The 14,553-nt window shown below is 40.1% G+C and overlaps 1 protein-coding gene across 7 annotated transcripts in view; it reads left to right on the plus strand.

Annotated features, from left to right (window-relative positions):
- Positions 1 to 14,553, plus strand: part of CCDC148 (coiled-coil domain containing 148) — a 61,835-nt gene that overhangs the window by 11,659 nt on the left and 35,623 nt on the right. For 5 of the 7 annotated variants that reach the window (XR_005602379.1, XR_005602381.1, XR_005602382.1 and 2 more), the window contains exons 2-8: positions 4,698 to 4,779; positions 7,470 to 7,591; positions 10,365 to 10,468; positions 11,060 to 11,142; positions 11,297 to 11,460; positions 11,716 to 11,811; positions 11,903 to 12,084. Coding sequence is in view for 3 of the 7 variants with exons in the window: in XM_010407221.4 (XP_010405523.1) it covers positions 4,725 to 4,779; positions 7,470 to 7,591; positions 10,365 to 10,468; positions 11,060 to 11,142; positions 11,297 to 11,460; positions 11,716 to 11,811; positions 11,903 to 12,084 (806 nt within the window). In the remaining 4 variants the exon portion in view is untranslated. Of the gene's footprint in view, positions 1 to 4,697; positions 4,780 to 7,469; positions 7,592 to 10,364; positions 10,469 to 11,059; positions 11,143 to 11,296; positions 11,461 to 11,715; positions 11,812 to 11,902; positions 12,085 to 14,553 lie in introns of those variants that run through there. The other 2 variants (XM_039555338.1, XM_010407224.4) reach the window with 2 other exon arrangements.

A 14,553-nucleotide genomic window follows, 5' to 3' on the forward strand; every position in this document is an offset into this window, starting at 1 on the left:
CTTGTGGCTGTGTTCCAAAGAGTGTTTTAAATGCTAAGATTTCAATCTTCTAGAATATTTTCTCAATCTTTCTAGTCACAAATAATAAATGGATTGACCAAGTGTGTGATAGTGTGTTTAGTTCAAGCTGCATTTTATGGATGGTTGTAAACTAAAAGCCATACAGAAACAAGCCTATTCCCAAGGCAACTATGAGTACTAGGGCAAGGAAAGTTACTCTTGTTCTAAGGAGTACTACTTACTGAATAATCTTCCTTTATAAAGGAGCTATGCAAATTTAAGTTATTTTGTTGTACTCTGTGAAGGCAAAGATGTTTAATGCTCAACTCTTACTGAAATTTCTACTCTTTAAGTATTTTAGATTCCAGAACACATGGAATGTATATGAAAAAAAAAATCATTAGCTGTAACTTATTAGCTCTGTTTAAGCAGCTGCAAACCTTTAAAAATTAATAATTTTCATGGGGAATGTTAAGTCTGGTTTGTAAGCTGTAGTATTCATTCAGTGCAAGACTTCAATTGAAGCTGACAGGGGGCTTGCAGGGTAGGGGTTGAGCAAGCACCCCCAGAATGAACCACCTGCCAATTCAATTTCTTGGGTTTAAACCTACAAATAATTCTATCTTTGTAAAGTGTCTTTATGATGTAAATATACTAAGCCTCACGCTAAACTTTCCTTTCCTCTTGTAATACTGACTCCACAACCAAGAGAAATACTAATAGCTTTCAGAATTTAATGAGAGCATTGATATATTTGAAATTACTCTTTTAAGGTTATAAAATACAGAAATCCAGTGGTCTCCTCAAGAGCAAAGGATGAAGGTGATTAGAAGCACTGCTGGGTAAAATCTACTGACTTTCCTTAAAAACTAAGATACCTCCCGAAATATTTGCATCACTTCCCATGAACTAGAGTGGAAATGCAAGAAGTAGAAAAAAAATCCACTACATCCAATTTTCCCTGGGTTTTGCCTTCAAGAAAGGAAAAAAACCATAGATTTTACGTTCTGTGAAATTGCTGAATCACGGTTCTCCTGCTTGGCCAGGGAGCCTGGGATCAGAGGGATTTCCTCCGAGTGGTGCTGGGAGCTCTGAGCTCTGTGAGCGCTGCCCAGGCTGGGAAGTGTCGCTGCTGTGGCACGGAGCTCAGGAGAGAGGATGGGGGACACTGAAGGCAGAGGTCTGAATGCCCTTTCTGAAGACTAACCATGTGAAAAGAGCAAAAAAATCTTTTGAGGCAAATTTTTTGTCTTGTACCGCTGTACTTAAGAATACCACTGAATTCCCTCTGCAGCTCAAGCATGGGGAAGTTGGGTGCCCCAAACTGCAAGTGGTAGGAGGCAAAGCCAAGCCAGTTTCACTGGTGCAAGTCTCTCTTTTTGACTTGGCTAGCAACTTTGATGGCCCACTCTGTATTTAGGACTATCCCACGTGTTTCCCTTGGTAGACATATTTTCCTGCTTTTAATTTGAGGAATTTCGGCAGCTTGGTTGAAGTGGCTGCCCCTGGGCTGGTACAAATCTCAAAAGTCCACGTGATTCCATAAAGCATGTGCAGACAATCTGCTGCAAATGCAATGCAGATATATTTATTTCTGTTTGCAGAGTCTCAGAACATGGTAGCCCTGCCGATACCTCTGCTAACGAAAATCAACATTGCTGTGTAAATATTAGCTGTAGTACACAAAACCCTCAAGAGAACTTGCTGTTGTTTAAAAATGGTGCTGCTGATGTGTAGAGCTTGAGTGGCTCTGCTGAGGAATGGCCATAGCTGTTCAGGATCCTGGTGAGGATGCTGCCCTTGTTGTCTTGTTCCCATGTAGCTCCAGGCTGTACCTGAGGGGATAAGAAGGGACTTGGTGCAGCTACTCTTTGCTCTAATGGGACTGACAATATCAGTAGGGTGACAGAAGTATCAAGCCAGAGCTGAATATTCACATCTTCCTGACTGAGCCTATGGATTGTGAGGACTTATGATTTTTCCAAGAAAGAGATCTACAAAGACTGAACAATCAAAAAGGCTTTAAAATAAGGAATTTTAATATGATGCTTGTGATGCTTTCCCTTTTCTCTAAATTCTTCAAGGGAAGGGTAAAATTCAGCAAAGGATTTGAGCTTTTATTGTTAGGGCTGTAAATTTTCCTGTTCAACATTAATGGCTATAAATTCAGTGGGATGTTGTCACATAATTGCACTGGACTTTCCAGAAAGTCCTGAATATTATAGAATTCCATGGGAAATTATGTCAGCTGGCAGGGTTTCACTTTTTTTTTTTATGATTCCCCCTGTTGTCTTTTATAACTACAGAGTTTCATGACGTGCCTACTTTCCCCTCTTCCCAGGAAGAGGATTTTGGAGGCTGGTAATCTAAGGGAATTATAACACCAGGGATACTGAATTAAACCTAATTTACAGGCTTGTAAACAACCTGAATAAGAAGTATTTCCTTTACATGCCTCTTGAAGTTGCTCAGCCTATAGCTTAAAGATTTGTGTGTTGGTGATTGAGCATTTCTTATTTCAGTTATATTTCCAGTGACTTCTCCAAGAAACAGAAAGGCAAGCCTGTGTGTACCTGACCTTTCTAAGTAGCAGAAAATTATATTTTTTCTTTAGGGGGAAAAGAAGCAATATTTAAATGGTCTTTGTGCATCTTGAAGAAATAAGTAAGGTGAATCCCATACTTTACTGTTATGTAAATCCCTGCCTTAAAGCTTTACATATATAATTAATTTGATTTTTTTACAAAATCTATTCCAACCAAAGTATACATGCAGTTAGGAAATTACATGTAGATAAATTGATGTATAGATAAAACATTAGCATAACAAATGGGCCAAAGTTGCTTCTGATATGGAGAATTGCCTCCTTTATCTGGATGAATTTGGCAGTGTTGCATGGTTACAAATTGAAACTAAGTAAATGCTGCAAGCAGAAAAAAAAACAGAATCAGCAGTATGAATGTGCTAGAATTTTCCTTCCTTTCTTTTTCCCTTAACTTTTGAGGAAGGTGTCGATTTTGGGGCAGAACTGTGAATCTATTTGCAGGTAACCGTTAGATTGTAAAACACATGTTGATATTTCAAAAGGGAAGTGACTTCCTTGCCTGTTTTCTTACTTTCATATAACTTTAATTTCAATATTTGTGATCAGATGATGACATTTGATGTAGCTTCTGAACAATTGATACTGTCAATTACTTTCAGGACAGATTTGCAAAGATCCTTTTATTATTAACAAATGGCCACTACTGGGTGAAGACAGGTGTTATCAAGGGACAGTCTTGTAGCATTGCTTAATAACACTGGAGAATATGCATGAAGAAATACTGAGCAATGTCACATTTCAGCAATGAGCACTCCCCTGTTTTGTACTAGATTTGGTCATGGGGGATTCTCTGTACAAAGCCTGGTGGTCATGAGTTGTCTTTACCTTGTCACTTGCATAGTTCCTATGGACAGGATTCATCTGCCTGGCTGACCCCAGGAGCAGTGTGTGTGTGTGGATGTGGCTGTCATTTCAACTGTGCTTGCCTCGTGTTTGCAGTAATACTGGAAGCTCATTCCTTGAACTCTTGTCCATCTAAGCTGGACTTTTACACTGTAGTTGCTTTTGATGATTCTGTGATGCAGAACATCAAATGTAGCTCACAGAAAAGTACACTGTAAACTGTCTTTGGTTGCAGTCTCACCTTTTTATTTGACTGACGTGAATAGCTCTCTGTCAGAGTAGTTCCCTTTACATTTCTTCTGCTGCTCTTCCTTCCCACCTTCCTGTTGCATTGTGCTATCCTTGGAATTTGTAGGGATAAACTAGTTCATCTCACTAGAACAGTGAGGAAATAACTCCACAAATGAACAAATTTTGCCTCTACTATTTGCTGTGTTGCTGCTTGCTGTGGGACCGTATATATGTCAAAGATGTGACAAAGAGATGGAATTCTGTGTGTATGGAATTGTGGCACGTTATGGCTGGGTTTGAGGGACAGGGTTCATGGGGAGCCCTGTTGGACATGACTTTTCCCTGGTGTGACTCAGCTGTTGATTCAGTTCAGCTGAAACACCTCAGGTGGATCTATTGCTTTTATTTCTATGCAAGACCTGGGGTGACACCAATGCGTGTTTAATTATGGTGAGAGTAAGGGGTTTGAGACATAAAAGATGTTTTTTTACTGTGTTGTGTAACTTACTGCATCTGAAACGTCCCGTTTGTCCCATGATGATGTGGGTACTTGATACACACTGCTCACCAAGAGTTGAGCCACTGCTGCTGGAACAACTGATCTGGTTTCACAGGTGTTACTACAGAGGTGTTTAAAGGAACCTAGACAGTCTTGAAATATAAAAAAAGAGTGATCTTTTCAGGCTTAATTTCTATAAAGCAAAGAACGCCTCAAAACCTGATCTTACATTTGGATCGAGGGACTCATATTTTGAAAGGCACAAAGCAAAGAATAGATGAGCTATGTCACAGCCTTACAGATTCATCAAGCAAATAATATTTTGTTTTCTTGGCTGCTAAATGATATGAGGCACATGAAGTCTCTCTTAAAATGAAAGGTGAACTTGAGGAATTTCTGTCTAATTACATTTTTAGTGACATGTACCTCTCCTCAGAAAACGATAGATATTTTAAAAAGTGTTTTCAGGTTGCATCCACAATGTTGGTATTCTCAAAACATCTGTTTGTTTCTCAACAGGTATAAAAAACCACATAAAAAATAAAAATGGGTGAACTGGACCATGGAGCACTCTTTTCAGGTCATAGGATTAGTGGTGGAGGTATGTATGCTATCATGTTTAATTGTTTTATCGACTGTTTATGAAACACTCTGCAACTAATAGCCTCATATAGGAGCTGCTATAGCACTCTGGTTATGGTTTGAGTTGGAAGGGACCTTAAAGCCCATCCAGTTCTACCCCTGCCATGGGCAGGGGCACCTTCCGCTGTCCCAGGGTGCTCCAAGCCCTGTCCAACCTGGCCTTGGGCACTTCCAGAGATGGTGCAGCCACAGCTTCTCTGGGCAACCTGTGCCAGGGCCTGCCCACCCTCACAGGGAAAATCCCTTCTTTAGTTCCTGTCTGTATCCACCTTCCCTTTAGGTTAAAACTGTTCCCCCTCCATGCTGTCACTTACAGATCATGGTAAAGAGCCTTTCTTTTTCTCTATAAGCCCCCTTTATATGTTGAGAGGCTGCAGTCTCCCTGGAGTCTCCTCTAGCCAAACATCCCCACCTCTCTCAGCCTGTCTTCACAGGAGAAATGTTTCAGCCCTCTGACCATTTCCATGGCCTCCTCTGGGCCAGGTTTCTGTCCTCCTGTGCCAGGGACCTGGGAGCTGGGTGTTGTTCTCTGTAGGTCCAGGTGCAGAGGGGCAGAACCACCTCCCTTGGCACCTGCCCACGCTGCCTCTCATGCAGGCCAGGCCCAGATTGGCTTTCTGGGCTGCAGAGGCAACTTGCCAGTTCATGCCCAATTTTTTGCTCGCAGGATTCCCAAGTTGCTCTCCACAGGGCTACTCCCATCCATTCAGTACCCAGTCTCTGGCTGTCCCAGGGGACTGCCCGGCAGGGGGACTTGGAAAAACCCTTCCCCATCGAGGCATCGTCTGGAGCTGCATTGTCAAGCTTTGTGTAGGCATGTAGCAAATGAAAATCCTGGGGGGAGGCTTGAAGGAGCATCATGGAATGGCTCTGCAGGATTTATTTTACCTTTTACTCCTCTGCAAAACCACATGTCAGACACAGCACTTCCAGCCACGGGGCTTAATAGGGTATACAGAAACATAATGGCCAATTTCACTACTAAAGAAAACTAAAGCAGAGGTTGTGAGGAAATGCCCATTCCTTATACCTGGAAGCCTCCTAGCTTATGCAAAGTGACTGAGTATCTGTGCATGAGGGCTTCACAGTGCTAGGGCAAAAGTTCAGGTAGTTCCTTTGCAATTGTAAGTGTACCTCAGGTTTTAGAAAATACATCTTACAGAAATTTGTGAAAAGACATTTTAGAATTTGCAAGTTTGGTATTTTATATTTTTGTTCATATGTGCATATATTTTTGTGTACATATATATATATATAATTTATTTCCCTTGTAAAATACAAGGCACAGCAAATACATTGCCTTTTAAAGACAAGGTTTGCATCCTGCATGCACACTCCTGATTTTGGAGTTAATCTCAGACAGATAGACCCTATTGTTGCTTGTGTGACAGGGATGTTAGTGCCTGACATAACTCCTAGCAGATCAGTAAGGCTCTGGGAGCTGTAGTGCAGCAGCAATGGGCTTAAGAGGAGAAATGGAGTGAGGGGCTTTTCAGAACAATTCACTCTGAAAGTTTTACCTCTTTGAACACAGAATGATGTTCCATGTTCTCTGCTGGACAGTGTTGTAAGCAGTCTCAGGAAGAAGGAAAAAAACTTCACATAGAGTCTTGCTGACTTAGGGATGAGAACTTTAAATTTGGATGGATGGGAATAACAGCCCACAAGGGGGGCTTAACAAAAAGCTGCCTAAAGATCTAAAATCTGGGGAAAAGGAAATTATTTGTGCTAAGCTCACAGGAGGGATAAAATGGAAGAAATTAGTAGCTCAAGCTACTGAACACTTCTTGTGTAAGGTATATAGAGAATAAAAAAAGGTTATAATACAAGATCAAACGAATAGCCCGGTTAGCATAATGCTGACTTGGTGGAGTAACTAGTGTGTGGAGCAGGTGAGGGTGAGGAAGGCAGGACTGAGGGGGAGGGAAGGAAGGAGGCATGTCCTCACTGCATGGGGCTGGCCTGTGCCGCTGCGGGGGTGAGGGGTAGGAGCCTCCTCTGCTCCGATGGGAGCCAGGGCAAGGTCTCCATGAGGATTGGGCTCCTCTGTACCTGGGATTACCTCCAGTGGGCTTCGCTCAGGTTCAGGTGACAAATCCTGTTCAGACAGGATTTTAACTCTTGATTTTTTGGATTTGTTCTGATGTGACTGCTGGTCTCCTTGGCTGGAGACTCAGTGGGAAATGGAACTGCAACTCATTCCACTTGCATGGGATTGGTAGTTTTTATACCTTTTAGAAAAAAACTACTCCTGTTGCTCAATCCATAGGTTACAATAAACGTTGAGGCAGTTTTCCAATCAGTGCAAGAAGAATGCATTTATTGAAACTTAGGTATTTCTGTATTAGAAGTTATTACAATGCCAGTAAATGCAGTTTAAAAATAATTAATAACTAAATTCACAAGTAAACTATACTTTTCAAATTAACTTTTTGTAATCAGACAACTGGTTAGTGTTTATTATATAATTTCTACAAGTTTATATTTGTTTCAAATTCTCATTCACCAAGTAACAACAGCATTATGAAAACTTCTAGTGTTTAAAACATTGGTTCTGATTTCTATCTATCATGCTTTCATTTTATGACTTGCACTTAATTTATTTCTCAAGAATTTGAAATGACCTTATGTGTTTTATATGATAACTAGACAATTTGGTGATTCCTGCAAGAAATGCTCTTTGCAGCCGGAAGTACAAACCTGTTGACTACAAACATCTGTATGAACTTGCTGCAGAGGCAAAAATGGCCTCTGCAAAAACTCAGTTAAAGGTATGATTTTTGTTTTATTTGTAATGTGAATGCTTTTGAAATTCAGTGTCATATTTCTTGTCCCTGCCCCAAGGAATCTGAGAACGAATAGGGATCACAAATTGCATTGTAACAATGTTCAGCCAGAGGGGGTCAAATATGAAAGTTCATCATAGCTACACTGTGATTTGGATGTGTTCATGTCAATGTGTGGACTTTCTTTGAATCAGGGATACAAAATATGTGTGGATTCTACTTCCTCGAAAGGCGGGAAAAATTTGTATTTTACTTCTTTGAGGAAATTCACCCAAACTTATTACATAATCCTGGAGGCAATGAAGAATTTGTGGGATTAATTGGGAAGGGGAGGCTGATCCAGGAAAAAATGCTAAACAAAAAGGTAGGAAGTGAGGATTTCCAAAAGCCAAGGTAGATCTTAAAAAGAAGATTAAAAATGTTTAGTAGCCATAAAATGTACATGTAGAGCAGACAGCTGTTAATTGGTGCAGAACATCTCAAGGGGTAAAGACAACAGCAGCCTTATTTAATACTAGAGAAGGGTGACTAGTGAATGAGAGAAAAAAATACATACTTTATGGTATTGCTTCCTTTAGTGCATGTAGGGATCATATATCAAAAATTCTGGCAGATATTGCTTCATGGGTTGGCAATACCAAATTCTACTGAATTCATTCAAGCTTTATTTTTTCATCTTTCTTTCGTTTTTTCACCTTCTCAAGTGTTTTCCAACTGAGTAGGTAGTAAAATATATCTGGTGAAAGCTCCAGAGAGACTAGCATGTATTCCACCTACTACTTTTTCTTGCTGATTCAAGCCATTCAGATTTTGAAGAGCTGAGTTACTCTTCCTTTGAGGCAGAACCAAAGAAACAAATGGTAAATCAGTTGTTGGCTGCTTAAGAAATAAAAAGACAGCACAATAGGAAAAATAGGTAATATTGCAGCAGTTATACATAAATGGCATTGCTGTTGCTATAAAATAATTTCAAGAGCATATTAAACTTTACATACAAATGTACTTAGACTTTTGTCTCAGTTTAAGAATTGGTTTGAAGATGTAACTCAGATTGCTTTAAATACAGTATTCTGTTTGCTTAAGTCTGATTTCAAGCACCTAATGGTAATCAAGAGGAAACTATAAGTAACTTTTTAAATGTGAAAATATGTAAGCAATAGAAGTGAGACATTATCTTTGACTGAAAAGTATTGTAACATGGTGATTGAAAGCATGAAACACGTGTGTTCAAGCTCTAGTACAGTCCCACATGTGGCTTCCTGTAAACACCTTGTGTCACGTTCCCAGGCACATAATCTCTCCATAGCCCCTATTGCAGCTTCTTACCCCAATAACAGCCCTAAGGCAGGTTTGGTGCCAAGCACAAAGGACCAGCCACATTCCAGTCGGGGTTCTTCCTTGTGTGACTGACTAGGAACCAGGTACTGAACTTCAGCCTGAGGTACTGAACTCAGATTCATCTGAGATGTGTTTCTCATATCTCAAGTAGGATTTTAGCTTTGTTGGTGGGTGGCTGAGGGACTGTGATGGGAGAATTTTCAGGCCCTTCCTTGTCTGTGAGTGCTGCAGAGAGCAATGCTTGCTACACCTTTTCCCACTCGTGTTCCTAGGCCAGCTGGGGCAGGAGTGGGAACGTGCTGGGGACATGTTTGTGGGGGTGTGTGTGTCTCTGTGTGTTTGTGTGCCTCTGTGTGTTGGCTCAGTGCTCTTGTGCATGTGAACACGAAGGGGTTGTGGTGTGCAGTTTTTCCCTGGGCAGGTAAGTTGCAGGTTGTTTCTACCTGAGCCAAGTGGAATCCCAGCATTTTTGACTCAGAATGTAATTTCTTTGCTGAACTAGATGTGGAGTGAGATCTTGATTAATTTCTCCCTTTTATGAACTAAGACAAGACTTTCCCATGTATTTTTCTTGTCTTACTGCCATTTTGCTGTAGAACAATGTATCTGCAGGAGGGGGGATCTGGGGAGGGGGAAAAAGGGTCTGTGCATGAGTTGTGGGAGCCTCTGGGATGCGGACAGGTGTTCCGGAGGAAATTGATGGCAAGGCAGCACAAAGAGAGACTAGAAAGGAGCTTTGTCCTCAGTATGCACCAAGAGGCCAGAGACAGTCACAATGGCAGGAGGGTGAGAAGAAACCACTTCTCAGGCAGTCTGGCAGCCACAGGCTTCTGATCCTTTTTCCTTCATTGTTGGCTGGACAGAGTCATCTGGCTGCCACTTCAGCAACCTTCCCCTGGCAGACTTTCCTTTGGTTTAAGCAGGAACTCCATCTGTTTCGAAAGCAGGTAGTCCTATTTTATCTGAAGTGTGAAGCAATATTTTTGGAAAGCCCTCAGACAGTTTGAGAGCCTCTGTAATTGGGTAGATTTTGTAAAAACACTCTTTTTTAGTGATATGTTTTTGAAATTCTTTTTCTTGGCATACTTTAATTCTTTCATCTTCCCACCTGTAAGAAAGTATATTATTTGTTCTCCTGCTAGTCTTTTCCCACCTTTACCTCCAGGGAAATAGGGATGGGAAAGAAAAGAGGAAAATGGACTGCATTTTTTTTCACTTTCTCCTCTCATTAATTGTGATTTGAAAAGCAACAAACTCATTTCATGGAAATCGGTTACATTTGAGCCCATTTTTCTTTAGAAAAACACAGTTTAAAAAAAAGCTATTAGGTTCATCAGTCTGTATTTAAAAGTTGCCATGTGAAGGCATTTGATAAAGCTGTTGGATATGTTCAAAACACAAGCTTTAATTTTCCCTGCAGATTAAAAAAACAGAGCAAGTTTCAAAAACTAGCAAAGAGCGAAGGCTGCTGAAACAGCATCGTCAGGTGTGGTGGCAAGAGCATAAAAGACTGAGTGAGAGCAGGTAAGGGCTGAGGAATCTGAATGAGTGATTACTAAAGAGACTTTAGTAGCCAGAGTTTCTGGGCTGGCACACTTGATTCAAGGTACATGAAGAAAAAAGATTAAAATACCTGATCTGAAGGTATTTTTGTGTGGGGAATGAAGGTTTGTGATCTAGATGGAGAGGGGTCTGTGACATGAAGAGCTCACCTAAGGGCAGGGAGAACAGTGGATGTTGCTCGCGGAACCTCTCAGTGCTGGGCTCGTAGCTGTTCACTTGATCTGTGGCATCCAAAGCCTGGGCCTTTGTAGGAGTATCAAAAGTCTTCAGATACTTTTTAATTCCTTTGGTGTCCGTCTCTAGACGTGTATGTTGAGTTCACAGTTGCAACAGGGGACATTAATAGTACCCTTGTCTATTACCCTGTGTACTCAACAACAGCATTTGTGGCTTCTTTTATCATCTTTGTGTCCAAGTCCTTCACTTCATACCTACCCAGGCAAAGAAACCCCTTTTTTATTTAATTATTGGAGTATTTGAGGCTCATCATTCTTGCAAATGTAATGAATAAGAAATTAAAGCTTCTCCAAAATGCATGTTCATTTCCTTCAGGCAAAAAGCAGAAGGAGAAATGAAGACTTTTCTTAATGAAGAAAGCCATAAGAACAACTTTTTTTTTTATTTGAGCGACTTAGGTAAGAATTTTTTATTAATTTTTTTTTTATAATCAACATTATCTTGATTGATTGATTGGGTTTTTAAGTTCCTGCCTGGACAGGTTTAGATTTACAGAGCACAGTGCTATGTAACATTTTGTGTGTGTTTGAGAAAGCTTTATGTTTCATACAGAGCAGAAATTGTCCAAGGAGCGAGACACTTATCAAACAAATGCTTTAGTTCCTGTCTGGCAGCTAAAGGAGGATTTGAAACTCAAGCTGGCTAAAATGCAGCGTTACCTCTCAAAAGAATCTTGTCAGAAACCCAAGATCAATTCAGTTGAAGTGTTACAGCAGGTTGGTATTTTAACTAAATTTTTACAATTTATTATCACCATATTTTTAGCGTTTTGATTTATTTTTATGTTGAATTTTCAGACTATAACTCACATGCAGGGTGTGCCATAAACCCTCCTTCTTACCGTGGCATAAATCTGTTCACATCTGTAAAAGTGTAGCAGTGTAGGGCTGGAGCTCCGACTCTGTCTCTAAGTAAGAGTTTTCATATTGTAACAAGAGGAAGAAGTAACAGTAACATGTTTCATGAAACAGATCAAATTTATGAAGAAGCAGCAGAAGGCAATTTTGGAAGGTCTTATCCTTGAAAGTCTGGCTTTGGAAAGAGAACTCGAAGAGTATAAAGAAAATGTAAGCTTTTCCTTGTAAATTCAAGTAGAAATTTCTTGAGGGGGTAAATATGATGCTGACTAGTGTCCTGAGCAGCATTTCTTCATTGCAGGCATTAGTGCACTCTTCTGAAGAGAAGAATGGACTTTTCCTTGAAGTTCCTCCCGAGCTGCTGTCTCTGGAATGCCCGTACCCTGACTTGAAGACCTTAGTGATTGATGAGTACCAGGAGCTTGCCAGTGGATACCGGGCGAAGCTTCAGGAGATTGATCAGCAGTTAGAAGCTTTATCTAGGTAATGACACATCTCTGCACGTGTTTTGTTGGGGATGAAATGTGTACCTGTAATGTGATTTGTAAGCTGTAGATGCTGTAGTTGGCTTTGTCACTCGATCTGTTCTATTCTGTGCAGAGCAGGGGAGGCACCGCCCAGCCATGGGGTTGGACAGTCGGTGTTTACACAGCTGAGAGTGAAGCCTGTCCTTGCAAGAGCTCTCAGCTGAAATAATAAGCAACATGTTTGGTGGATTAAGGAACCAACAATCTGGTGTGTATCAAATGTCCTTTTCATATGCTCTTGCAGGAATGGAAATGACTCCTTCTCTGTGGTAATTACACTAGCAAGATTATGACAGAAAAGTACAGTCTTTTTGAGACACACCTCCAACACTTTTATCTATAAAGCAGATAAAAAGGTCCAATCTTTTCACAAATTTTGGATCACTGCAATAAGTGTCATCACAAAGAAATGTAGAAGATGTATATAGCTCTGATTCAGATAACTGAAAGGAAGAGAAATTTTTCTGTAAATGAAAATATTTATTGAAAGAACGGTATTTATAATCTAGATCTAGAAATGTAACAAACCTATATATTAATAATATAAAGCTTAGCCTTTCTGCTGAAGCTGTCTAGAGTCCAGGAGATACTGAGTTGCAGACATTGGAGGGCCTTTGACTTCTTTTTGCCATCCCCTGATATTCCTCTGGCTTTGAATGGCTTTGGGTTGTCAAAAGACTGAGAAAGGGGAGGCCAGTGGAATGGTTTGAAGCCTGGGCAGGAGAAACTGGGGAGAAGAGGAAGGTCCCCGAATTTCTTTGGTGAAACAATAGCATGTTGCTTCCAAATCTGTTTTCTATATACACATAAAGTGCAGGACTTGTTCTGTCCCTGCTGCTGAATTAGTTTGGTGTGCTGAAACAGGCTAAAGATGCTGGGTGCCATAGAAAGGGATATCATGATCTACTCATCTTTTGTACAAATTGTACAAATATTCTGTATGTTATTGTTGTGTTACCTGAAACCTGTATATTATTACTGGAGCATCCTAGCTGTTATAACACGATACTTATTGAAAATTGTTTTGATTTATCCCATATTTATAGCATTTATTAAGCCACAAGTGGCAAATTTAAGCAGTTCTTTTGCTGTTCTTTGATATTTTGTTACAGTTTCTCTTACAGAAGAAATTTTAACAACCTCAATGAGAAAACCTGTGACAAATGTTAAATCACTAAATATGTACAAGGTCTTTCTAGTGGTTTTAATCAAAATTTTGTCAAAGTTTATGATCAACACAGTCTTGGTGAAAATTCCTAACTTAAAATCCCTGACTCACACAGCATATGTGCTCCTGAATAATAGACAAATGTCGGTATAGACAACATAATCTCTGAAAATGGTTGAAAAATCTGCTGTAGTATTTTCACTGATCATAGGCCAGGTGTGAGTTTAGGTCTGGAGCTAATTTTGCACTGATAATTAAATAATATTGGGATTTAAAGAGAAAATGCCATGTTTGCAAGGGAAAGAATTTCAGTTGTAGCCTGAACACGTGTGAGGCACTTTGAAGGAAGGAGGTTGTGATCTCTAGGTGGGAAAAACACAGTGGATGTAGCTGGAGAACATGCTGGTGGTAGGGTAGGAATCTGCTGAGGGCTGTAAGAGGTATAGGGCCATGTACCCAGTTTGGGCCAGAGAGTGCCAGTACTGAGAACTGGAAATGGACCATCAGTAATTATCTCAGGCATTTTATTTAAAACTAGACCTTGGGGATTTTTGTTTGCCTTCTAGTCTCCAATTCTTTAATGTATTGCTCATTTATGTTCCTATGAGTTTATCCACAACAGCATTAAAAACGAATTTTCAATTTTAAAAAAAAGAAAGACTTTGTTCTTGTAGCATTGCTTCCTTCCAATATATGGGTTTGTAAAAGACTCAGCTCACTTCTTACATTTATATTGGCTAATTTGCATGGAGTTATTCTATGAGTTTGCAAAGATGCAGCCTTGTGATTGAAGTATTCTAGAATTCATCATGCTAACTGTGATCCCACTGACACAGATAATGCTGTCAGAAATGGAGTGACAGCTCCTTGACCTTGGTGTGTATCCCCTGTGCTCTACTGATTAAGACAGCCTTAATGAAGCCTTTGCAGTCACTGTCATTGCTCTGTACCTGGAGAGACCAAACATCCTTCTGCAATACATTTTTTTTCTCATTTTTGTGACTTGAGAAGTTGCTCAGTAGTACATGGTTCTATGATAACACAATAACTTGGTTGCTTCAGCTGGATCACTTGGCCACTTCACTTCTTCTCTCATCATATGTTGAATGTACAGTAAAGAAGCCTTCAGTTAGTACTACTCTGGCATTGCCTATCCCATTTTTTAACAGTTTGGACTGTCTGGAACAGAGAATTTGGAAAATGTACATAGAATGTTCAAAAAAGAAAATTTAGAATAAGGTAATATTCTGGTCTGGT

The sequence above is a fragment of the Corvus cornix genome, chromosome 7 (genome assembly GCF_000738735.6).
Source record: "Corvus cornix cornix isolate S_Up_H32 chromosome 7, ASM73873v5, whole genome shotgun sequence".
In the NCBI taxonomy this organism is placed as follows: Eukaryota; Metazoa; Chordata; class Aves; order Passeriformes; family Corvidae; genus Corvus; species Corvus cornix.